The sequence below is a fragment of the Harmonia axyridis genome, chromosome 4 (genome assembly GCF_914767665.1).
Source record: "Harmonia axyridis chromosome 4, icHarAxyr1.1, whole genome shotgun sequence".
Classification (NCBI taxonomy): Eukaryota; Metazoa; Arthropoda; class Insecta; order Coleoptera; family Coccinellidae; genus Harmonia; species Harmonia axyridis.
This window is the reverse complement of record NC_059504.1, coordinates 26,194,028-26,218,125: the sequence shown is the minus strand read 5'-3', so window position 1 is coordinate 26,218,125 and position 24,098 is coordinate 26,194,028. Positions and strand designations below refer to the sequence as shown.

The window sequence follows — 24,098 nt, the reverse complement described above, 5'->3', positions numbered from 1 at the left end:
TCAGCTCAGTTAAAAATGATACAAATTAGATTTTATGCAGATTTATTCTCAAATAAGGCAGTAAGAATTGAGAAAAATCTATTTATCAATTCTTATTCTCTGAAAATAATGGTTAAAATTCCGGTAGACTTAAATTCAATGTCAAACCAAATTGTAAAAAAAATTTAATATTGTTAGGAGTCCAATACAACACTAATCTATCAATGATGTAAGTTTATATGTTGATTTCCATTTTGGTCAACCATTTTACAAATAAAAAGCAAAAATTGATTTCTTATGAATTTATGATGTGTATATTTACAGCATTTTTCCCAATTTTGAAAAATTAAATAAGGGGGAAAAAAAACAGAAATCAGACTAGTTTGTGTAAACAATTCCGTTTTGATATCATATTGGAAGGTGACTTAGTAAATGCTACATAAGGGGCAAATAAATAAGTGAACAATAATAATGATAAAAAATCATATTTTATTCATCTTTATTTAGACTTTTTGGACTTTATTTTCTTGATGTAAAACTCTAGTTCTTTGCCTTCCAGAACATAGCCATCAGCACGTCCACATTGTCCAGGTCTAGAAGCTAAACATGCTGCAAAAATTTTTCAAAATTAATACACAAATTAAAGAGAAGAGAAAACAATATAATGTTTTATATTGATCAGAGTAACTATGACAAGCTATTCATTGTTCAATCTGTAGATTCAAAACGAATTCTACAAAAAGCTGAACTCGCTAAAGCTTATCATCATTAAAAGGATATTAATAAAAATTAAAACAAATGATTATCACTCAAAAATGAACTTACCTAATAATCTACCAGTTAAGAATTGTTCCTCAATGCCTGGTTCTACTTTGGCAGTCTTCTTTCTTATTTCATATTTCTTCTCTATCTTTTTGGACATCTTCTTATTGAAAACGGCTTCTTCTTCAGGAGTCTAAAAGAAACATACCTTAATACTATTTCCATCGAATAATCAGATGATAAGAAATGTAGTTTAATTCATCAGAATATTTAGATTGAAACATCAATGAATGATCAGTTGACACGCTTTTGCATCATCATAATTTGATAACTTGTACAGAAGCATGTAATATTACTTACCAATTTAGCTCCCTTCTTGCGTCCCAAAGGTAGCATATAATGACTTTCATAATATTGCCTGAACGGAGTTGCATCAATGACAACAATACAATTCTTAACTAAGGTCTTGGTACGGACCAATTCATTGTTACTGGCGTTGTATACAACATCAATGATCCTGGTTTTACGAGCACATCCTTCACTACCCCATGCAAAATTTCCTGTGTCCAACCTTAGAGCACGATATTTCAAATTACCTCCTCTAGTACGTACATAACGTATTCTTCTAGACCCTAACTTGGTCTGAGCAGATGGCCTACCTAATTCGAATTTCCTCTTCTTACGGAGAGGCTTCCTTTTGCCACCAGTGGCTCTCCTCTTATGCCAATGATCTCGACTGATACCTAAAAACAAAAAAAGCGTTACAGTAATATAGCCTCTGAATACATCATTTACGGAAAGAAATAATGGAATTACTTCAGAACGCTGTGGGAATTGTCTTCAACACCACATCAGACACTATTTGGATCATCATGAAAAAAACGAGCAATCCTAAATAAACGAGGTTAATCAAAAAGTTTGATAAAAATTTCAAAAATATTAGTATACAGTGATATCTAATAATCAAACTAATAGATATAGCAGTAAGATTGCAAATAAATATAAATAAATGTTGATATTTAAGCAGATTATAAGTCGGAAACAAAATCTTTACTCACCCATTTTTAACCTTTTTGAACAAAAAGGCTGGATGACACTTGACGTCCAAAATGGAACTACCAATCATAGAATCACAAAATTTTCGTTTTCTATGATTGAAGTTTTCATTCAGAAGGAAGCAGTGATATTATATTTCTTTCAAGATAAATATTTTGAACTGAACGCAATTCAATTATAATTGTAGAACACCGTTTATAAGTTTCTTCGGACATAAAAATATAAACGTAATCAATCGTTTCTGTAAAATAATGTCATCTGTGATAATGTTGTTGGCAACAACTACTAACTGGTACCACAGATTACTACTCTGTCTATTAGTCTGTGGCCCTGCTAGTGCTAGTGTTAGTTCTTAGTTCTTAGGAAACGTGCATAAACGCCCTCATTGATTTGTTAGCATTCAATTCTTAGTTCTTAGGTTTTAGGTTTAGTCCAAGGTCTATAGATTTAGACCTTGGTCTATAGTCCTTGGGTTTAGTCTTAGCTTTTAGGACTGGTGCACAGCGTTGCCAGGTCGACAAGCCTAAAATTATCGTATTTTATCGTACATATTATCGTATCCCACTGATTTTTATCGTACACATTCGAAATAAAGGAAATTTTTGCGAGAATATGACAATTTGAGGAAAAGGATGAAAAAACAAGCAATGTATCGAATAAGTAATATATTTTTTATTTAGACGAAACGGTTAATGAATAATTAATTAATTATCAGACAAGATCAGAGAACCTGTATTTTCCTATTCCCAGATTGTCGGTATTTTCACTTTATTCAGAATACACCTTATTCTAATCTCTCTTATGGTTAAATTTTATTTCATGAATAGGATAGATAGTAAAGATGCGTACAGATTCGAAAGTAAAACAAGAAATTTTTTAAGGAAATCGTGAAAGAATGGATCGAATTTTACTTATAACATCGTGAAAATTGTTTCTGTTATTTTTGTTTTTTTTTTCAGAAATTACTCATTTCCATACAAGTTCTTTTCCCAAATAACTTAGAATATTGCAAAAAACATGCAATCGTCGACAAAGATGTAAAAGAAACCGAATAAAAAAATACCCAAATACAAAATTCTTTGAATATGGGTGTTCGAGGTACTAGATACGTTTCGAAATTGAATCTGAAAGACTAATGAAAAATACGTTTTTCGGAAATAATTCAAGGATCCTATTATTTAATGATACCTATGCATATACTTAGGGTTGAAGTTTGCATTGGTGCATAAATCCACCATCAATTTCTCGAAGCTGCGCTAGGAGGAATGCGCGTGTCCGACAAATGGACAAAAAATCCTGGAAGTGTTACTACCATAGACATATAATAATAATTCCTTTCTCTATAGTTAGGTTTGGTTAGGTTACTACCACAGAATACTAAATATATAGTTACTACCATATTATTATATATTTATATTATTATATATTTAGTATTCTGTGGTTACTACTGACTGCACTAGCTATAATTGTATTGCTAAAACCCTAAATAAATTAGTTGTTTTCCATAGAAAAAGAAAATATAATTTTCTATAGTTCGATTCATAGATTTTATTATTAAATAAATACGAAATATTAGCACAGATTACTAGTTAGTCTGTGATATTAGAATCAAAATCAATGCCCGTTAGCAATGGCTGATGATGTGGAGAATGATGATAACTGGCTTTATGGCGAAAACAATGATAATGTTTTGAAAGAAACTGATAAAGAGCCTATTCCTGATAGAGTGAAACCTTCTGAAGAAACACCTTCACCTGTAGCATTGGTAAGAGTTTTGTGTACAATTATGTTTCTTAGTTTATCTATTCCACAATTTTATTTTAGCCGCCTATTGGTGATGGCCCCCCAGGAGTTGACAACGAAAACGACATTGAGAATGATGCACAAAATGATGAAAAAGAGGAAGGAGAGGTAGAAAACAAATTAAATGACGACGATAGTGATAAAGAAGATTTAGAAGAAGATAGTGATGATGATGTAAATGTTGTAATTGGAGATATTAAAACTACACCTTCTTACACTGCCTTAAATGTTAAGAGGAGCACACTTATCAATTCGGCAGCTGTTGACAAGACCAAACAGGTAGCAGGCAAATTCACCATTGAAGAATTTGATCAAGTTGGTATGATAAATGGAGTACCTGCAACTGATTACAATTTAGATTCTTTAGAAGATAAACCTTGGAGGAAACCAGGTGCTGATATAACAGATTATTTCAATTATGGTTTTAATGAAGATACATGGAAAGCTTATTGCGAAAGGCAAAAAAGGTAACAGAATTATTTTGGTAATCATGTAGTATGACCTGGAGACCCTCTAAAGACGTCCAATTTTCTATGTCAAATTGTCAAGTTGCCAGATTGAAAAAAGCGTTTATTTATTCTTTATTATTAGAGGTGGTAATCTTGCCGAATCTACAAGCAAGTGATCTTGAGAGATCATCAAATCTGTAGCTAGGTTGCCAGTTTGGAAAATTGATCAGGTGTTTGAAGAAGTTCCTACCAAGGACTAACGGTTATTAGTCAATACAATTTAACAGGTCGACCTTATGATACTAATATCAATACCTTATCTCAATACCATTTATTACTAGTTTTTGTTAATATATTGCATTTGCTTACGACTGCTACAATAGATTTTGGTGTCGTGAATATTATCGTGATAGGTATCTTGTTTTATATGCTAAAATTGTGCTTCATCTTATCCTTCCAAATGGGCGATACATGACAAACTCTTCTTAGTTCAACCCTAATTGTGGATCCAGCGCAAATTTTCAGTGATGAAGAAATTCATGGAAAGAAAGTGATTCTACATAGTTTTTGTTTTGCCACTTCTTTGGAAGGCATAAAATGGTGCGCAACAAAAATAACTACTTAAATTTGTGAAACCTTCAATATACCAATGACCTGTAGCGAAATTTGTGTTGGACGGATATCAATGGATTTGCAAGAAGTGCAAAAAGCAGCTCAGTTTAAGAATGAACTGTATGCACAGTCTGGAAACAAAAATCCAGAAATGACATTATTTTGATTCCATTATTTTACTCGTTTAGTTCCCAGAGCTTCTGAAGGTAAGAACTAAGCAAAGAAAACCTTTATTTCTGCTAACAAGCACTATGTCTAATTTCAAAAGATCCATAATTACATTTAGTTTAGAAAATTATAGAAGTAAATCAGTTATCATGTTGATATAACCATATTTTTTCTCAACCGTTCCATTTGAAGTTCTATCACTGCATTGCAATGAATACTTTGGCTGCTACGATGAATTTTATTGTAGGATTAACACATAAAGAATCAGAAAAAGATATAGATTACCTCTTGTTATAACTGTCGCGACTGGTGGTGAAATATTTCTTACTTTACTTCAAATACCTCATTCATTTTTCAATCTGGCGAAGTAGCTGCCATTTTGATGTAGCAAATTCGAGGGTCCCAAGATCATATACCTATTCTACATGTTTACCAAAATTTGAATAGAATATTGATTTTTTCAGATCATTATAAATTTATTTCATTTGGAGCTATTTCTGTAAACATGTAGAAAAGAATATGACCTTGAGACCCTCGAATCTGCTACATCAAAATGGCAGCTACGTTGTAAAATTGAAAAATGAATCAGGTATTTAGAGTATTTCATAGAAAATAGAAATATTTCACCATTTCCTGCCATTAGTCACTACAGTTATAATAATAGGTTACCTATATCTTTGAATATTTATTTAGAGTCTGAATACAACTGTTGATAATACAACAAAATTAATCCTAGAAGCCAAGATGTTTATGGAAATGCACTGACAGAATTCTTCAAATGGAATGGTTAAGAGAATACATTATTATATCAACATGATAATTGATTTACATATACATATACGTAAATCAATTATCATGTTGATATAATAATGTATTTTCTTAACCATTCCATTTGAAGAATTCTGTGAGTGCATTACCATAAACATCTTGGCTTCTAGGATTAATTTTGTTGTATTATCAACAGTTTATTTAGACCAGGTTTTTTGGATTCGTCTAGGGCAGCTCTACCTCAGATCAAAATATATACATTTACCAATGAAACACCCTGTATAATTTTCTAAACTAAAATGTTATTATGGATCTTTTTGTAAATCAGATAGAGCGCTTATTACCATAAGTGTAGTTTTCTTAGCTTAGTTCTTTTCTTTGTAAGCAAACTAAGAGAGTAAAATATTCAAATAAATTTTTTGACATAATTGTCTCTCTTTTTTTTTTCAATTTATTGAAAACTATCAGCTCCTAATTGAATATTGTAGCAATATTTCATCATCACCCAGCTTTCTGCGTCCACTGCTGGAAATAAGCCAGCCTTAATAATAACCAATAAATAAATGAATGAATCAGAATAAATTTTATTTGATTTTTTTAATATGGCAATGTAGCTGCCAATTTGACATAGAAAATTGGATGTCATTCTAAGGTCTCAAGGTAATATATCTATTTTCTATGTTTACCTCTATTTCTTTTGATATCAAAATAATTAATTAGCAGTATTATATTTTATAATGAAGAAATTAAAACCTTTATATAGTATTTTATACTCGGAGCAATAAAATGCATCTAGATGTATTTGTAATTTGTATTTTATAGCTCTGACATTCATTTTATATATTTTTTGATTTTCTCCATGCAATTGGTAAGTTCATTTAAAGAAATTGTTTCCAGAATTCGTGTGTCAGAGTCAGGGATAGGACTCCAACCTTTAAATTCTATAGGTTTACCTCGTGGACCTGTTCCTATATCCAATGATAATAGTAAATATGCTAATAACTTTGCTGGTATCAGAAAAGCAGGACCACCTCCTGGTAGAAGAATGACTGGCTCTATAGATGTTCTTGGGGGTGAACAACCTAAGGAAAATGTTATACAGGTAGGAATTTATAATATTCATTGCTTTTCTTACTTGAAATGGAAGTTTGTATACATTTTTTTTTGTAGGTGATGACTGCTGATAGAAGAGAATACAGCAGAAAACCACCTGGGTTTCCAGATATGTCTGTTCCCCCACCAGCAGCCACTTTTGAATCATTTCAACCAGAATATGGCTTTAATCCGGAACCTGATCCATATTTTGGTGGATATGAACCAACTCAAGATTGCCAATGGGGTAAGTTTTGTTGATGAATTTAATTTTTCATATAGTAGTACTAGAGTCAAACTTTGATAAGCAAAACTTGGAATCGGTTAGCAATAGAGTCAAAAGTCAACATTATGCGTAATTTTTACTTGATATTGAACTTTTAATATTTGAATATCATAAAACCTCTCAAAACGAAATATTTGGCAACACATTCCATAAGTTGAATTTCTAGAGAATCTCCTATTTATGTATGATTTCAAAGAGTAACTATTATATTAAGGCATAAAATCAGTTTCTGCGTTGTAAATTATTATCTATGTATTTAGTTTTTGCTGTGGTTTTAATCTGTGCTCTTGAATCCTACTTTGAAATGTATGATGCCCTGTTTACATTTCCTCTGCTAATACTGATATTTTATCTACACATGCTTTATTATTTGAAGTTGATAATATTTTGTATTGCTATATGTATAGTGTCTATTTGATACTTGTAGTTACTTTATTAGTAGGTACACAGTTTAAAGAGTGATGAACTGAACGCAATATTTTATTCTAACAACTTCAATGACATCAAAAACAACTACTCTACTCTTTTATACAGGGTGTTTCAAGTTCGACGGCCTATTAGTCGTTTCTGAAGAACGGCACCGATTTGAAATCTGAAAATTCGGAATATGACATTGTTCATGATTAGCTAAAATATTTCCGAAGTTCCGCCACTTCCGGTTATACAAGAATTTAAAAAATTTTTTCAAAAAAAACTTTTTTTTTTCATTTTATGTCTTAGATATTATCAAAATTCCCATTTTCAATTACTCTTTTTTTAAATTGTTGCGTTAGACCTCATAGTTTTCAAAATATTAAGAAAAAACTGTAAAAAAGGGAGAATTTCCTTAGTCACAATTACATGAATTATTTTTACTGTGAATATCCTGTGAGTATACTCAATTCACTTTCTCAAACTAGAATGATGTTGAAATATCGTGCATATCTTGAATTTGAAAAATATCATCACAGGGTGTTTCAAATATTGTGCCAAAAATTGTGAACAAAATTTGATCATAACTTTCGATTTTCAAATTAGAACCCTATTTTTTTTGTGATTTCGTTGGATTCTACGTAAAAAATAAGGTTAGTGTCCAAACTTGATTATGCCCCCAAATTCAATAATTCAAGAGTTATTCGAGATTTTATGAATTTATGTTATATGTAGGGTCAATTTCATTCGATGTGTTTCCAGACAGACTAGCAATAATACTCTATGACCATAGAAATTTAAATATCTAATTACTTTACATGTGTCAGGTGTTTTCATTATCAAAGCTACACTAATTTGATTTCACGAATTGAATTTCTGATATTCAAATAACAAAATTCTGAATATACTTTCCTCTAATTATGTGGCAAATCAGTTCATTCCGGTTCATCTTGACTGGAACCGATTTATCTATTATCTGTCAAATTTGTGATACAGAAAATTATTCTGCCAACCAACATTTTTCAATGCAAAAACCACTCATAGATATCCATGGAAATTTCAATAAAAAGGCAGTGAATTCGGGAAAATAATGTTTAAAACTCGTACAGAAGGCTCATTCTACCACTCGTTCGTTTTGAACTCTTGGAAGAATATCAATAACTTCTGAACTTGTATTATAAATATCTAATTCCATATTCACGATGAATGCAATAGAATTATTGGTAGAACTCATCGAATTTTAAATCAGCAATTTCCTCATCTTCTTGAAAGGATGTTTCATACTTTATGAATATCCATTTTACTGGAGTACCTACCTAGAAGAAAAAAAACCTGTACCTACCAAACTCCTGTGTGCCAATTCTATTCATATAAAAAAGCGGTAGAATACATTTTATGAATTCAGGAAAAAATCAGTGGTGATGAAAAGGGAGTAACAGAAAGTTTGAAACATACTTCCGAAATATCTTCTCGTCAATTGGTGGTAAATGTGGATATTTCTGATTGAATTCTAGACAAGTTCTCGAAACAATTCTGTTGCATTCATCGTGGATGTGGAATAGATCCAGAATTTCATTATTTGAATACCGGGGGTTTATATCGTGAAATTATAATCTACTAGCTTCAATAATGAGTACACCTGTCACTTCGAAATAATTGCATATTTCAATTTCTATGATCATAGAATACTGATTTGAAACGGATTGAATGAAATTGACCCTATGTATAACATAAATTCATAAAATCTCGAATAACTCTTGAATTATTGAATTCGAGGGCATAATAATGTTTGGACACTAACCTTACTTTTTACCGTAGAATCCAACAAACTCACAAAAAAATAGGGTTCTAATTTGAAAATGATACAAGTTATGATCAAATTTTGTTCACAATTTTTAGCACAATATTTGAAACACCCTGTGATGATATTTTTCAAAGTCCAGATATGCACGATAATTCAACATCATTCTAGTTTGAGAAAAAGAATTGAGTATACGCATAGGATATTCAAAGTAAAAATAATTCATGTAATTGTGACTAGGGAAATTCTCCCTTTTTTACAGTTTTTTCTCAATATTTTGAAAACTATTAGGACTAACGCAATAATTTTAGCAATGAGTAATTGAGAATGGAAATCTTGATAATATCTGAGATATAAAATGAAAAAAAAAGGTTTTTTTTGGATATTTGGGTCATAAATACAGAGTATTCACTAATACACAGATAATGGTTTTAATCGTTTATTCTCAAAACACTCTCGTAAGTCTCACTTTTTCTCTAAGCAAGTTCTAGAAGGCTGAACGAAAGGGGGCCCTAACCCAGAAAGGAACTCGACCCAGTTCAGCTGTCTGAACGCAAGGGAGCCCAACCCAGATGGGGCTCAACCCAGTTCAGCTGTCTGAACGCAAGGGAGTTCAACTCAGAAAGGGGGCCCAACCCAGTTCAGCTGTCTGAACGCAAGACGTGACAGAAGGACTAAAACACACAGGTTATGTCACTGACGTTTGCTCTCGATCATCGAAGATCTATATTTGTTTTCTCTCTCGATGGCCCTCGATGGCCGCGCCACGTGCAGACTCGCAGCGCCACCTACGACGTTGAAGTAAAACTTCAAGTGTATGGTTGGTTGTCTCTCTCGAAACAAGTTCGGATGAAGTAATATTCTAACACTCCCTCCCTTCATCGAACTACAAGCAGCATTCTCCACTCTAAGTCTAATCTATAAACAGAACTCAATTAGTTTATACTCTAGTCTCTAGAAATACTCTGAAAACAAAAATTCAATGGGTTAGTATTCCAAGATTATTAAATCATTAGTTTTTGAGTTAATCTCTTATGACTGTCTGATGGTATCTCTGACACATTCTCTTTCGTTGGAGTCCACCTCACTGTGATTCTCTTATACTCAACACATTGTTTGAAATCACCATGTGTCTTAACCATCTATCTTCTAAGTCCAGATTTCTCTCTATGTAGTAGGTCGTCATTTATTACCTCTAAATGATCATCAAATACTTTTAGTTTGTGACTACCATCTTTCTTGGTGCAGTCTCCAGCGGATTTGTTATCACACCAGACTGTTATAGGAAACATCAGTTTACCTACCACAAATCTAAGTGCCTTATCAAGAGATATTAATTCTTGACAAGCATCACTCATAGCTAGATATTCGGATTGACAAGTGGACAATGTGACATATGTTTGTTTATGGCTTCTCCAAGCTATTACATCTCCAAACAATCTAATAACATACCTTTCAGTTGATGAATAGTCGGAATGGTCTCTAAATGTTGCATCGGTAAATGCTTTTAAGTATTAAGTTTGAGCGGTGAATTTAAGACTTAAATTCACACTACCTTTCAAATACCTGAATATTCTCTTTACATCTTTCCAATCAGCTTCATTTGTTTTCTCGTTAAACAGTTAACAGCAAACGTAGTGTCTACCATTTGATGGATACATTAAGCTACCAATCGCTTCTCTATAAGGAACTCTTTTCATCTCTATAAGGAACTCTTTTCATCTCTCTAAGGAACTCTTCTCATCTCTATAAGGAACTCTTCTCATCTCTATAAGGAACTCTTTTCATCTCTAGTTTATCTGAGTCATCTTGTAGATTCTCCGATTGATTTCTCTTAATCTTGTTTTCTACCTGTCTGGTTACCATAGGAGTATTTTGAGCATTGCAGTCATTCATATTCAATCTATCTAACATATTCATGGTATAATTTGATTGATTGATTTATATACCTCTCTTCTCGGTTTCTCTTTATATTTATATCATTTCTCCTCCAAGTATATAAACAAGGTCTATGTATATCATTCTCTGAACCAAGTTTCTGGATCTCTTCAGTGAATCTCTTATTACATCTCTTTGGACTTATCTTCAGTCCATATAGGGCTTTCCGGAGTTTATATACATAAGATCGTTTGATCTCATTGTCAATGTCTACTCCATCAAGAATCTCCATATAGATCTCCTCTATAGTGCCATTTAAAAAGCAGGTTTTTACTTCTGATTGACAAGTATGTAAATCATACTTATTGATTATTGCAAATGTAGCTCTAATTACTGGAAGTCTGGTACATATGTCTCCTTTCAATGTCATAGATATTTTCGACCTTAAAGCCTTGTATGACTAATCTTACTTTGTATCGTATAAGACCATTTGCCTCTAATTTTCTCTCGAATACCATTTTGGGTCTATAATATTTGCCCGTTTTCCAGATATTTGAGGATACTTTTTATCTACCAATATCCAAACCTTATTTTGTATCATGGAATCAATTTCTTCTTTTATAGCTTTCCTCCATAAGTGGCCTTCTCTAGAATTTATAGCTTCCTCGAATTTTATCGGTTTTCTCATATTCACCTAAAATAATAATATTAATAGTTGATCTTTATTGATAACTAGTTATCCAAAGGCAATCGACCGAAGTCGTTCAGCATACTTTCTAAAATACTATTCTCTGAGTAATAAAAAAACCTTGCATAGCTTACGTCCTCTACAGTTTTCTCTAAGTGTAGCAGGGTACTGGCCTTTTTATCGACAGTTCCCTTATTTTGGCTCTTTCGAGTTTTTCATCCAATCCCAGTCAATTATATTTTCCTGGGTCTCTAATTTTTTCTAGTGTCATCAAGTTGTTTATTTCTATAAACATCTTTGTAGGCAAGTTTCTTGTTAAATCTCACATGTTGAGATTCAAGGGACTTTTCCGAGCTTGAATGCTACGTCAAGTATCCACGGTATAACCCACTGGGACATCTTTCAGGGCACATTCTCCAAATTTCAAGCTGGATTTTGGAATCTTAATGTATGCGAACATCACAATACATAATAATACTTACAAGCTGGATTTTGGAATCTTAATGTATGCGAACATCACAATACATAATAATACTTACAAGCTGGATTTTGGAATCTTAATGTATGCGAACATCACAATACATAATAATACTTACAACAATACATTCAATACATCCACATCTCTCAATTTGATCAAAGTGGCATTTTGCATTTGGTGCAAACTTTGTCAATGGTGTTTGATATCTGATAGACTTGTGTGTTCTGTTGTACACATCTATGAATGCATCAACATCAATCTCCCACATACTCTTAGGTAGTCTGGAATCAAACATGTATGTACAAACCTTCTTTTGGATCGTTGAGTCAATCCTCTCCGCTCTCTCGTTCTCTATATTTTCTCTACTCAGTACTTCTGGGAATTTCCTTTCGGTAAATCTGTACCTTGATCTGACCTGATATAATATACCTTCTCATTTTTCTCCAACAAGTTTCTTGTTGATATTAAGAATTTCTTTAATGCTTCAGCCAACTCATCTTCTGTTTTAATGAATATGCTTTAGCAAGTCTCCAATAGTCTTCTATGTAGACATTAATTAATCTTTACTGACCTGGATGAGATGGTGGTTTAATAAGTCCCATCGTGTCAGTGTGTGTCAATTCGTTGTTTCTCAGCTCTCATTCTGTCTCTTTAAAGTGTAATTTTTCCATTGTCGATATGATACATACTTCACGTTCTAAGTTTTGGATTGATTCCAAGTTATCGATCTAAATTACCTCTCTATTGATATGACTGCAATCCCAATATTTTCTTGTTGCTCAGATTGTGTTTCATCTGTTTTGTCAGTTGAAACTTGTGAACTTTCTCTTTAGGTGAAAAGATGAGATCATACTCTTTCTCCCTCCCAATCGCAGATTCCGGTTCTCCCTCCGAACCTAATAACTCGTTATTGGACTGTGTCTGCGATTGCAAGCTCATCTCATCTTCTTCGCTTATCGTTGCTTGACTCTCTAACACAATCTCATTATTAACCTTATTGTAAACTCTTAGGATTTGGAATTGTCCTCATCGATTACAATGACTGCTATCTCGTTTTATTCGCTCTCTATCCTCATATTTTGACATCTCTCAAAGTTTCTCAAAATCAGACAACCATTTACGATATGGTCTGTTGCTCCAGAATCTGCAAAGAAGTTAATGATTGCATCAAGTTTACCTGTTTTAGTTTTTCTATGCTCTATACTTCCAACCCTTCTTGCCTTGGAGCGACCCTCTTTTTTTTGAATCTCTTACTCTCTCTCATTCTCCTCTGGTTTACATGGCTTCGTCTCTTAGTGTTGAAACTTGGCTTGTTCAACCTACCTCTACTCGATCCTTTAAATTTAACGTTTCGTTCGTGCCACCATTGTTAATGCAATCCTCTTACTTGATTGTCCCACAACCGAAGCAGAATCACTTACTTACTCTGTTGCCTCAAATTTCAATCAGTTGACCAGTGTCTTTCTTTGTTACAATGGAAGCATTTTAATTTATGTACCCGTTGAACTTTTGGAATCTCCTCTTCAATTTCAGACCTCTTCTCAACCTCCAATCTCTCTGGTCTCTCTCTCTCTCTGATGAAGGTCTTGATCTCGTCTAAATTACCTTCTTGGTTTGGGGTCTGTCTCCTGGTCAGATCTGCATCTCGTAACTTGGATATGACTGGTAATACAGCCTGATGAAGTGCAGATCTTATCTTTTGAGCAGTTAGCTCAATCACACCTCACATGCTCTTACCTGAAGTGTGTGTCGCATTTGACTTGCACTTCCTGGAGAACCTCAAACCTCTACTTACTTCAACAGGGTCTCGGATATTCAAAATTTTTCTTTCAATAGTTCTTCTCAATTCTGTTTATGATAATGTCTCATACTTAATTACTTCTCTTGGATTTGTTGGCCTCCGAAAAAGTTTGGTTACTCGTACTTGGCTCTATGACGTCCAACAAATCATTTGTCAAAAAGCTCTGATCATAGACTGTCCATCCAGATCTTAAATTTGAATTCTGTTCTGTAACATGGATTAATTTTAAATACCTGGGTTTTCTAAGCTCTAGAATTTAACCCCAGAAATTATTCTCTTAACTATAATCACCTCTGTAAAATGAATTAATTTTTGAATACCTGGGTTTTCTCAAATTCTAAAATTTAACCTCAAAAATATTCTCATATCTCTAATGACCTCTGTGACATGAATAAATTTTAAATATAGCTGGGTTTTTCTCGTACCCCAAAATCTCTAAAATTCAACCTCAAAAATATTTTCATAACTCTAATTACCTAACATGGATTAATTTATATATACCTGGGTTTTCTCATACTCTAAAATTCTCTTCTCTACTCTCTCTATTGTACTCTCTCCATTGTCGACAATTTCTCCTCTCTCAGATCTCTAATTTCTCAAAAAGGGGTTTTGTGTAATGACTCTAAAATTTCTCTAGCATCTCTCATCTACGTATCACTCGTTGATACTTTTCTAGTCAGCTAAGATCAAGGAAATGGGCAATTATTAATTGCATGAAAAACTTACATTGGTTTTGACAATTCTCTCTTTCCTCGTAATGCATGAAACCTATATCTTCTGCACTTACGGAAATGGTGGAATCGCTATGATAATCCACCAACGGTTTTCCTTGATTTCCTTTGGCTGCCATCTATTTCAGGATTTATGAAACAAAATATTTATATTATGTATTTTAAGATTTTTGTGCATTATATGCTCTCTTAGTACATTTACTACCAGGTATAAGATATAAAATTTTGTTTCGTGCTTCTGAATTGCCTCAGATGCACAGCAATCTGATACAATTCGAAACATGGCTATTAAAGTTTTCGAGCATCACCACCACGTATATATACACCTTACTACAAAGCGGTATCACGCACTGCAATGAAAACCTGTTGAGTTAGGTATGGCCATTTGTACATTATACGGGATGAATACTTGAATCCTATAATATCCCTAGCTTACAAACGAACAACACAGCACAGCAAGCATTGTACGAAAGAAGCCCTGAAATATTGATTATCACTAATCTTACCATACTGCAGTTTTTGTAGTTTAGTGAAATAAATAATTCCCCAAATTTTTCATCAATATATATATACTCTCAAAATATCTCAATCTCTGGATTATGTTTATGGAATATGAAACATCCAATTTTACATGCTCCAAGCAATGTATGTAGAATCTTTAAATCTACATGCTCCAATTCTCTAGGTGTGGTATGTAAATTCTCTAAAATTATCCAATCTAAAACAGAAAGTATGTTAGCAAAGTCTCTGAAATTTTCTCATCGATACCTCTCGAATGATGTATGTACATCTCTCAAATTATGACTCTGAAAAACTCTAAATTCACATAATATAATTTTCTCAAATGATGAATGTGAAATCTCTGAATTCATGAACATCTAAGTCAATTTGATACAACGAGTATGCAGAATCTCTACATCTGCATAATCAAAATCTATATGACATGTGTATAGTAAAATGTCATTTCTCTTAACATCAACGTTCAATAACCGTTAAGAATCAGATTTGCAAGGTCTCTACACTTGAAATCAACTTCCTAGGTTGTGAACATGATTTAACTCTATCAAAACCTGTGTATAGTAAAATATCTCATTTCTTTAAACATCAACGTTCAATAACCGTTAAGAATCAGATTTGCAAGATCTCTACACTTGAAATCAACTTCCTAGGTTGTGAACATGATTTAACTCTAATAGATAGGTAAACACATTATTTCCAAATACAATATACATATACTGTATAACAGGAATTCTCTATTTCAGCAATGAATATGAAATAAATCATTTCCATTCACTGAACTCAATAAAATATCTCCTCTAACCTCGTTAATTAAGTTGAAATTTCAACTTACCTCAATATTTTTCTCGTGTGAGATTTTCAGAATAATTGTTTACCTCGTCGCGCAGTTTGAAGCTTGCTGGTCCCATAACCTTTTGGATATTTGGGTCATAAATACAGAGTATTCACTAATACACAGATAATGGTTTTAATCGTTTATTCTCAAAACACTCTCGTAAGTCTCACTTTTTCTCTAAGCAAGTTCTAGAAGGCTGAACGAAAGGGGGCCCTAACCCAGAAAGGAACTCGACCCAGTTCAGCTGTCTGAACGCAAGGGAGCCCAACCCAGATGGGGCTCAACCCAGTTCAGCTGTCTGAACGCAAGGGAGTTCAACTCAGAAAGGGGGCCCAACCCAGTTCAGCTGTCTGAACGCAAGACGTGACAGAAGGACTAAAACACACAGGTTATGTCACTGACGTTTGCTCTCGATCATCGAAGATCTATATTTGTTTTCTCTCTCGATGGCCCTCGATGGCCGCGCCACGTGCAGACTCGCAGCGCCACCTACGACGTTGAAGTAAAACTTCAAGTGTATGGTTGGTTGTCTCTCTCGAAACAAGTTCGGATGAAGTAATATTCTAACAGTTTTTTTGAAAACATTTTTTTCAATTTTTGTATAACCGGAAGTGCCGAAACTTCGAAAATATTTTAGCTGAATAGGGCATCATGAACGATGTCATATTCCGAATTTTCAGATTTCAAATCGGCCTCGTTCTCCAGAAACGTCTAATAGGCCGTCGAACTTGAAACACCCTGTATAAGGTAACTAAATAGCAGGAGAGCATATCAATAATGTATTTATTCCAACACTCCTCCTCACAAGCTGCTTGAGTAGAGTCCAATGCCTTTTAGTAACATAAAATGACGATTTCCATTCAAGAATTTTGTTAAAATATCGGCTAAAATTTCATCGGTTCTTTTGTAGCCTATTTGAATGTCACCATTCTTCACAAAATCTCTTATGAAGTGTTTTTTTATCGATATATGTTTTGATTTTGAACTGAAAATCGAATTATGTGCAAACTTTTGTGCAGCTTGATTGTCATTGTAAATTAAAGTAGTATTATGATCGCATCCCATTTTTTGAGGTGTACTGCTTCTTTTGATGCTTCCTTAAGTGACATGTACTCAACTTCTGCTGTTGATAATGCTAAGGTTCTTTGTTTCCTCGATTTCCAACTGATTGTGGAATTGGTAAAAATGAAGCGATAACCAGTGTAAGATCTTCTATCAATTTTACATGCAGCCTAATCTGCATCAGCATATCCGGTTATGTCTTGTCCAGTACTCTTGAATTTTAGTTGAAAATTTTTTTGTACCTTTTAAATATCTCAGTACACGTTTTGCAGCAGTCTTATGTTCTAAACTGTAGCAGTTATTAAATTGGCTCAAATAACTGACTGCAAAAGAGATATCTGGTCCAGTTGCTGTTGATAAATACACGAATTAGATTCTGGAAATATTTTTAATTGATACGTGATTTTGGATTATGATGACCTGTTGTTTCAATATAAGTTTAGTGTTTTAGGTCTGAAGATGACAAAAACCAATTGTTTAGTTGCCGACAGTTTCGATAACTTTTATTACCATAATCAGGGCCGTAAAATGAGAGATACACACTATTTTACATCCTGGTATCACTTACACTAATATTCTAAAATACACAAAATTACATGGATTCAAATACATGAGATAAAAGTATACTAGATATCTGCAAAGGACAATCAGCAAAAAATTCCTTACAAAAATCTGGAAATTCAAGGGTTCATCTTTTTATAAGTGGTACTTACAACTAAGTTTCGGTTTTTCAAGTTCAATTAATAAAATATTAGGAAATGAACAGTAATGATCTGACATTGAATCTTTGTTTATATTTTCACAAACGACAATCTGATGTGCGAGAAGGACTACATGCGGTGAAAGTAATCTAGAAACGTACAATGACGGACAAACATCGAATTTTCATTTTCAGAGTGGTAGAAAATAGTTATTATTAATTTTTCATTTTAATTCAATTATATTGTTATAATGGATATAAAATACTAGGTTATACTTTTTATCCGATCTAATAAGTTAAAATATGCTGAGTTCAAGTTTTCTATGTCTGATTCTTTGTTTAGAGCATTTTTCTCGTTACGTATGGCAATCATTTCATGTAAAAGTCGTTTTTTTAATATGTTCTGCCTTCCTATTGCCTCCACCCTTTCGAAGTCAAATCGATGTAAAGTGTCCAAAGTATGTTGAGCAAGGGCTGTTATATTATCCTTCTTTTTTGTTGGATTGAGGGAGTTAAACATGTCTCTACGATGTTCTGTTGTGCGAGTTTGCATGTATCTTCTTGTCTGGCCGATATACGTTTTGTTGCACTCGTTGCAAGGTATTCGGTAAACTACTTCTGATAACTGCTCTTTCGGGGTTTCATCTTTTAATTTTTTTTATCGTGTTCTGAGATTTTGTGAGATCTCCACATTGTCAGATTTTAATATATTTCCAATCTTTTTTGAGAGTTCTCTTATACAGGGTGGCCACTTTTTCAATGGGATTGTATTGGTAACTTTTAAACCATAAGAGTTAGAAGGTCGGTCAAATGGAGAAAAAGTTGCATGCATAGAAGCATTATCAAGCAGTTCAAACAAATCGAGATTATCAGGGCCGGTTTTCGAGATATCATAAGAAAAGTAAATTATGTCATTTTGATTTTTCTTTTTTTCCCACTTTATTTCAAATATTATCAAAAAATGTTACAGGAACTTTTTATTCGACAGTAAATTATCCTCAATTTGACGTAATCAGATTTCGTATCCAACGTTTCGTACTCTCTGGGCCACCCTCAACCTCATTTTCTTCAATACGTACCTGCATATTTTATGACATTTTTCGAAATAACTTTTAACGCTGAATTCAACGATATATCATACAATGTCATTCAAAGTAGATTTTCTGGTGATTTTGACCCTTATCCAATTTTCTTCGGGTCGGATCTGTATTACCTTCATTTAGTTTAATTAACAATATGCAATATGCGATAAATTTCGATAAGAAAATCAACTTACCCATCTTGAACTAAATGGAACATATTAGAATCAAAGCAAGAAACCAGTATACTGGTTTCCTGGTTCTTCTTTTATAATAATAATCATTTGAATATTTCAATTCATAAAAATTAAACGAAAGTGTCATTTAATGAAAGAAAAATCAAATGATTATTCGAAAGTAAATGAAAATTAATGAAGTAAGTGTTCGAAAAGTCCACTATTTTGTAAAATGCACTTTACGGTTCTGGAACCCACACTTCTTATACATTTGCTTGTTTGGTCTCCTTGAATACCTTCCAAAACATTCTCAATTTTCTCGCGAGGTATCACTATTGTTGTATTTGTCATTTGAATCGTTGAAACAAATTACAAATTCGAACTTTATTTTGAGATCATTACGATATAATTTTTGCAAGGCTTGGTATTAAAATTTAAAATCATTGTATTCGCGTCTCTTGACTATTTTATTACCAGCAGTTTTCGAAAAATTCCATTCACTGGCCACAGTTCTCGATTTTTTTTCTGGGTTCGATTGAATTTGGGTCAGAACATTGATATCGTTAATAGAATTGTTTTTTCTTACATAAACACCATTAAATTTGGATGAGGGTCAAAATCACCTGAAAATCAACTTTGAATGACATTGTATGATATATCGTTGAATTCAGCGTTAAAAGTTATTTCGAAAAATGTCATAAAATATGCAGGTCCGTATTGAAAAAAATGAGGTTGAGGATGGCCCAGAGAGTACGAAACGTTGGATACGAAATCTGGTTACGTCAAATTGAGGATAATTTACTGTCGAATAAAAAGTTCCTGTAACATTTTTTGATAATATTTGAAATAAAGTGGGAAAAAAAGAAAAATCAAAATGACATAATTTACTTTTCTTATGATATCTCGAAATCCGGCCCTGATAATCTCGATTTGTTTGAACTGCTTGATAATGCTTCTATGCATGCAACTTTTTCTCCATTTGACCGACCTTCTAACTCTTATGAGTTAAAAGTTACCAATACAATCCCATTGAAAAAGTGGCCACCCTGTATATGGGATTTTATTTATATGCCTCTCCAGTACCCGTATTTTCCGTGGAAATATTCCTGCTGACTATTCTCCTGATAATGATGTTAGGGAAGTTGTTACTCCGGAGAATGTTCTTTATCTTCTCTATATTTTTTCATGAAAAGATGGGTGCGATAGTAGTAAGGCCCATCTTATCAAATTTTCGGCTGTGTTTGTGGTACCAGTCCACTTTCAGTTTGTTATATTCTCGAATTATCAGTGTGCCAAGAAACGATATTTTTCTATCTTTTTCCGTTTCTAACGTAAACTGAATGCGTGGGTGGTATTTATTGAAAGTTTCGAGTACAATATTGACCTGATCAGCAGGAACCACATATCTTCTATAAACTGGCGCATCAAATTGTAGATCCTTTAAAGCTTTGTTTTGTAAATCAGCCACCACAAAGTCAGCAACTACAGGTGTCAGGAAATTACCCATGCCTTGACCAAATATCTGATAATAGAATTCGTTGTTATGGCTGAAATAACTATTATCGACACATAGGTGAAAAAGCGTTAAGTCGGTAAGTGTTATTTTTGTATGAGGTTCTATCTTTATTCCAATCCGTCTTTATAATTTCCATCGCCAGTTCTATAGGAAAATAAGAGAAAAATGAGACAATCTCGAGAAATATCAAGATACAGTGGACTCTCGTTAACTCGAACCTCTTTAACTCGAAATCCCCGATAACTCGAATTATTTTCAATCCCCTTGGAAAAACCTGTCTGAGCCGAAAAAATTTCCATGCATAACTCGAAACGATTTTACGGATGTATTTTACCCTCGATTTTACCATTTTTACCTCTATAAGTCGAAGACCGGTGTGAAGTTATCCACATCCAAAAGTACACTCTGAGACAAAAGTAGGGTCCAAGGTTTTGGGGGTATGTTCTAGATAAAAATTCATAAGTTTTTTTAATGAAAGAGTACCGTGTTCTGCTTTAAGTATGTGGTAAACATAGGAAAACTGAATCAAATGACATACTCCATATAGTTTGTCATGCCTCGGGGAGGGGGAAACTGCGATTTTGGGGGTATTTTTTAGATAAAATTCCTTAACTTTTTTTTGATTAAAGAGTACCGTTTTCTGCTTTAAGTATGTGGTAAACAGAAGAAAACTGAATCAAAAAACATACTTCATATAGTTTGTCAGGCCTTGGGGAGGGGGTAACTGCGGTTTTGGGGGTATTTTCTAGATAAACATCCATAACTTTTTTTTTAACGAGGGAGTACCGTGTCCTGCTTTTAGTATGTGGTAAACAGAGGAAAACTGAATCAAATTACATACTCCATATAGTTTTTCAGGCCTCAGGGAGGGGAGAATCTGCGATTTTGGGGGTATTTTCTAAAAAAAATTCATAACTTTTTTGTTTGAAGGAGTACCATGTTCAGCTTTAAGTATGTGGTAAACAGAGGAAAACCGAATCAAATGACATACTTCATATAGTTTGTCAGGCCTCGGGGAGGGGGGAAACTGCGATTTTGGGGGTACTTTCTAGATAAAACTTCATAACTATTTTTAATGAAAGAGTACCGTGTTCTGCTTTTAGTAGCTTTTAGTGGGTCAAAATTTTTTATTTCATCCAATATTTCATGCAACTTCAATGGTCATTCTGAAAACCAAAATGAATTACTATCAGTAACCCTGTTGGTAGTGCATTTTACACTACCGTTCTTTTAAAAGTACGGTAAAGTTTTCCACCATCTGCTCAGTAGTCATAAACTATAACCTCAATAATGGTGTTGCCAACAGTTTCTTACTTATTTAGATAATATAAAAGCTAATGACCATAGCAGTCGATGCCTTCATTCAGAGTAAAAAAAAAAATAGAAAAACGTCGCGAGAATAACAATAAAATAATTTTAAGAGTTCAAAAAACTTACCTCCATTCAACCATTTTCGTGTCGAAATGAATTTCACGATTTAAACAGCGATTGGCAGTCAGATATAACAATAATGTAGTTTATTGTAGCATAAACACCAATCGCAGATGCTTTGGAGCCTGTACCTGTACGCGATATACTACAACAATGGGAAGAATTAAAACCTAGAGCCCTTTACTAAGGATGCCTTTTAAAAGGACATCTGGTTTAATTAGGCGAAGAGCAACCCGAGCGGCCTTTTTTTTTACACTCATGGGGGTGGTAATAACCCCCAGTATCCCCCTCCTCCGTAAATCTGCCCTTGTTCATGAAATAACCAGTATGGGGGAAATATTCGAATAGTTATTTATAATACAAGTGCAGAAGGCATTGATATTCTTCCACGAGTTCAAAATTCAAAAACGAGCCACGAAGTGGCGAGTTTTTGAATGAACGAGTGGTAGAACGTGCCTTCTGTACGAGTATTATACATTATTTTCTCTAATTCATTGCATTCTTATTGAAATTAATGAAATATTCCCATAAATATTATTTAGTGATTTTTGCATTGAAAAATGTTGGTTGGCAGAACTGATTTCTTTAAGGCAAATTGATGAATTGATAGATAAAGCCGTGGCGGAAAGTTCGGAGTACCAACATATAATAATAAAATATAACCATGAAAACTGTGCGTTTCTGATATATTCTCGCACGATTTTGTTCTACAAGATGTGGAAGAATGAACGGAGTAACCACAGAATTAGAGAAAATTTAATACCGAAACTATTTAGAATAGGACTTTGCCGTAAAAATTCGTATATAATAGAATCATGGAATAAGTACATTTGAAATATTATGATTCTGTGTATTCCATTTCATCAACACGTGTTTTATATTTTATAGGGCCCTTTCTTGAATTGTTGGTGCTGTATCGGTTTGCTCTGTGTCTGTGTACGCGAAACTGAAAACTTACAGATCGCCGATATGTAAGTTTTCTTAATTTGCTCCAGATTTTCGTGCGTAACGTCGGTCTGCTCTGCGTCGACTAAGTATGTTTCGGTCTTTAACCGTTCGATAATTACAGTCACAGATGACTTTTCATTGAGAAGTGCTACTGCACAATTTTTGCCTGAAACATAATATCAGGCCCGCCAACGAAAGCATTGAGGTATCCCGCAGCGCTAGTCAGGAAAGGGCTTAAGGAACAGCTTTTAACTGAGCCTGGTTATCCTCAACTTATTCTTTTATCTATATTTCTAAAATGATGACTATTTCAGGTGCAGTGAATACACCTGCATGGGCGCCTTCTGACATCAAATCTCTCACACCTGGTCCAGCTTCTATGCCTCATAATATGCCAATGGGTCCACCAGTTGGTATGTCAGGTCCTACTTTATCAGTTAGAGATAGGGAGAGGGATAGAGATCGTAGTCCCTCCCACCATAGAGATGAAAGAGACAGAGAAAGAGAACATGATCGAGATAGGGATAGAGATCGTGATAGTAAAGTCAGGGAGAGGTCCGAAAAGCCAAGAGATAGAGAAAGGGAAAGGTCTCATAGAAGAGAAAGGTCAAGGAGTAGATCTAGACGTCATAAATCCAGGTCTAGAAGTCCCAGTCATAGATCTCATAGGAAAAAGAAGTCAAGAAGGCACGAAGATAGAGACAGTGAATAAATTCAATATTTTAATTATTTTCTATTCAAATTTTCCATCTAGTTATGTCAAGTTCTAATCACAGTTTGTTATTAAACTGAAACATTTATGAAACATTTTCATAATGTGACTTATGAAATTTTATTATTGGATTCATATGCAAATTGAATAAAGTCATTAATTTAAAAAAAAGTTAGACCTCTTATTTTTTTTAACCCTGATTAATATTGTAGATGTATTATGTTTTTGTTAATCAAAAATATCTCTCAAATTCAATATAATTGAATAATTTGATCAAGAATGTTTCAGAACAACTAACTCTAAAATGCAAATAAACAAATATATTCAACTAAATACATTTTCATTGCATACCATTTT

The 24,098-nt window shown here is 33.4% G+C and overlaps 2 protein-coding genes across 2 annotated transcripts; one reads left to right on the top strand and one right to left on the bottom strand.

Moving 5' to 3' along the window:
- Nucleotides 1-448: 448 nt before the first annotated feature.
- LOC123677948 (40S ribosomal protein S8-like) lies at nt 449-1,944 on the bottom strand. Its single transcript, XM_045614689.1, has 4 exons — nt 1,800-1,944; nt 1,102-1,484; nt 805-934; nt 449-588 (listed from the first exon to the last, which is right to left on the bottom strand). The coding sequence occupies exons 1-4, from the start codon at nt 1,801-1,803 to the stop codon at nt 479-481; spliced, it is 627 nt and encodes a 208-aa protein (XP_045470645.1). The 5' UTR covers nt 1,804-1,944; the 3' UTR covers nt 449-478.
- Nucleotides 1,945-3,372: 1,428 nt separating this feature from the next.
- Nucleotides 3,373-24,074, top strand: LOC123679159 (pre-mRNA 3'-end-processing factor FIP1). The gene is made up of 5 exons (XM_045616585.1): nt 3,373-3,562; nt 3,622-4,067; nt 6,495-6,699; nt 6,768-6,936; nt 23,344-24,074. Exons 1-5 carry the CDS (start codon nt 3,428-3,430, stop codon nt 23,739-23,741), a joined length of 1,353 nt encoding a protein of 450 aa, XP_045472541.1. The 5' UTR covers nt 3,373-3,427; the 3' UTR covers nt 23,742-24,074.
- The last annotated feature ends 24 nt before the right edge of the window (nt 24,075-24,098 follow it).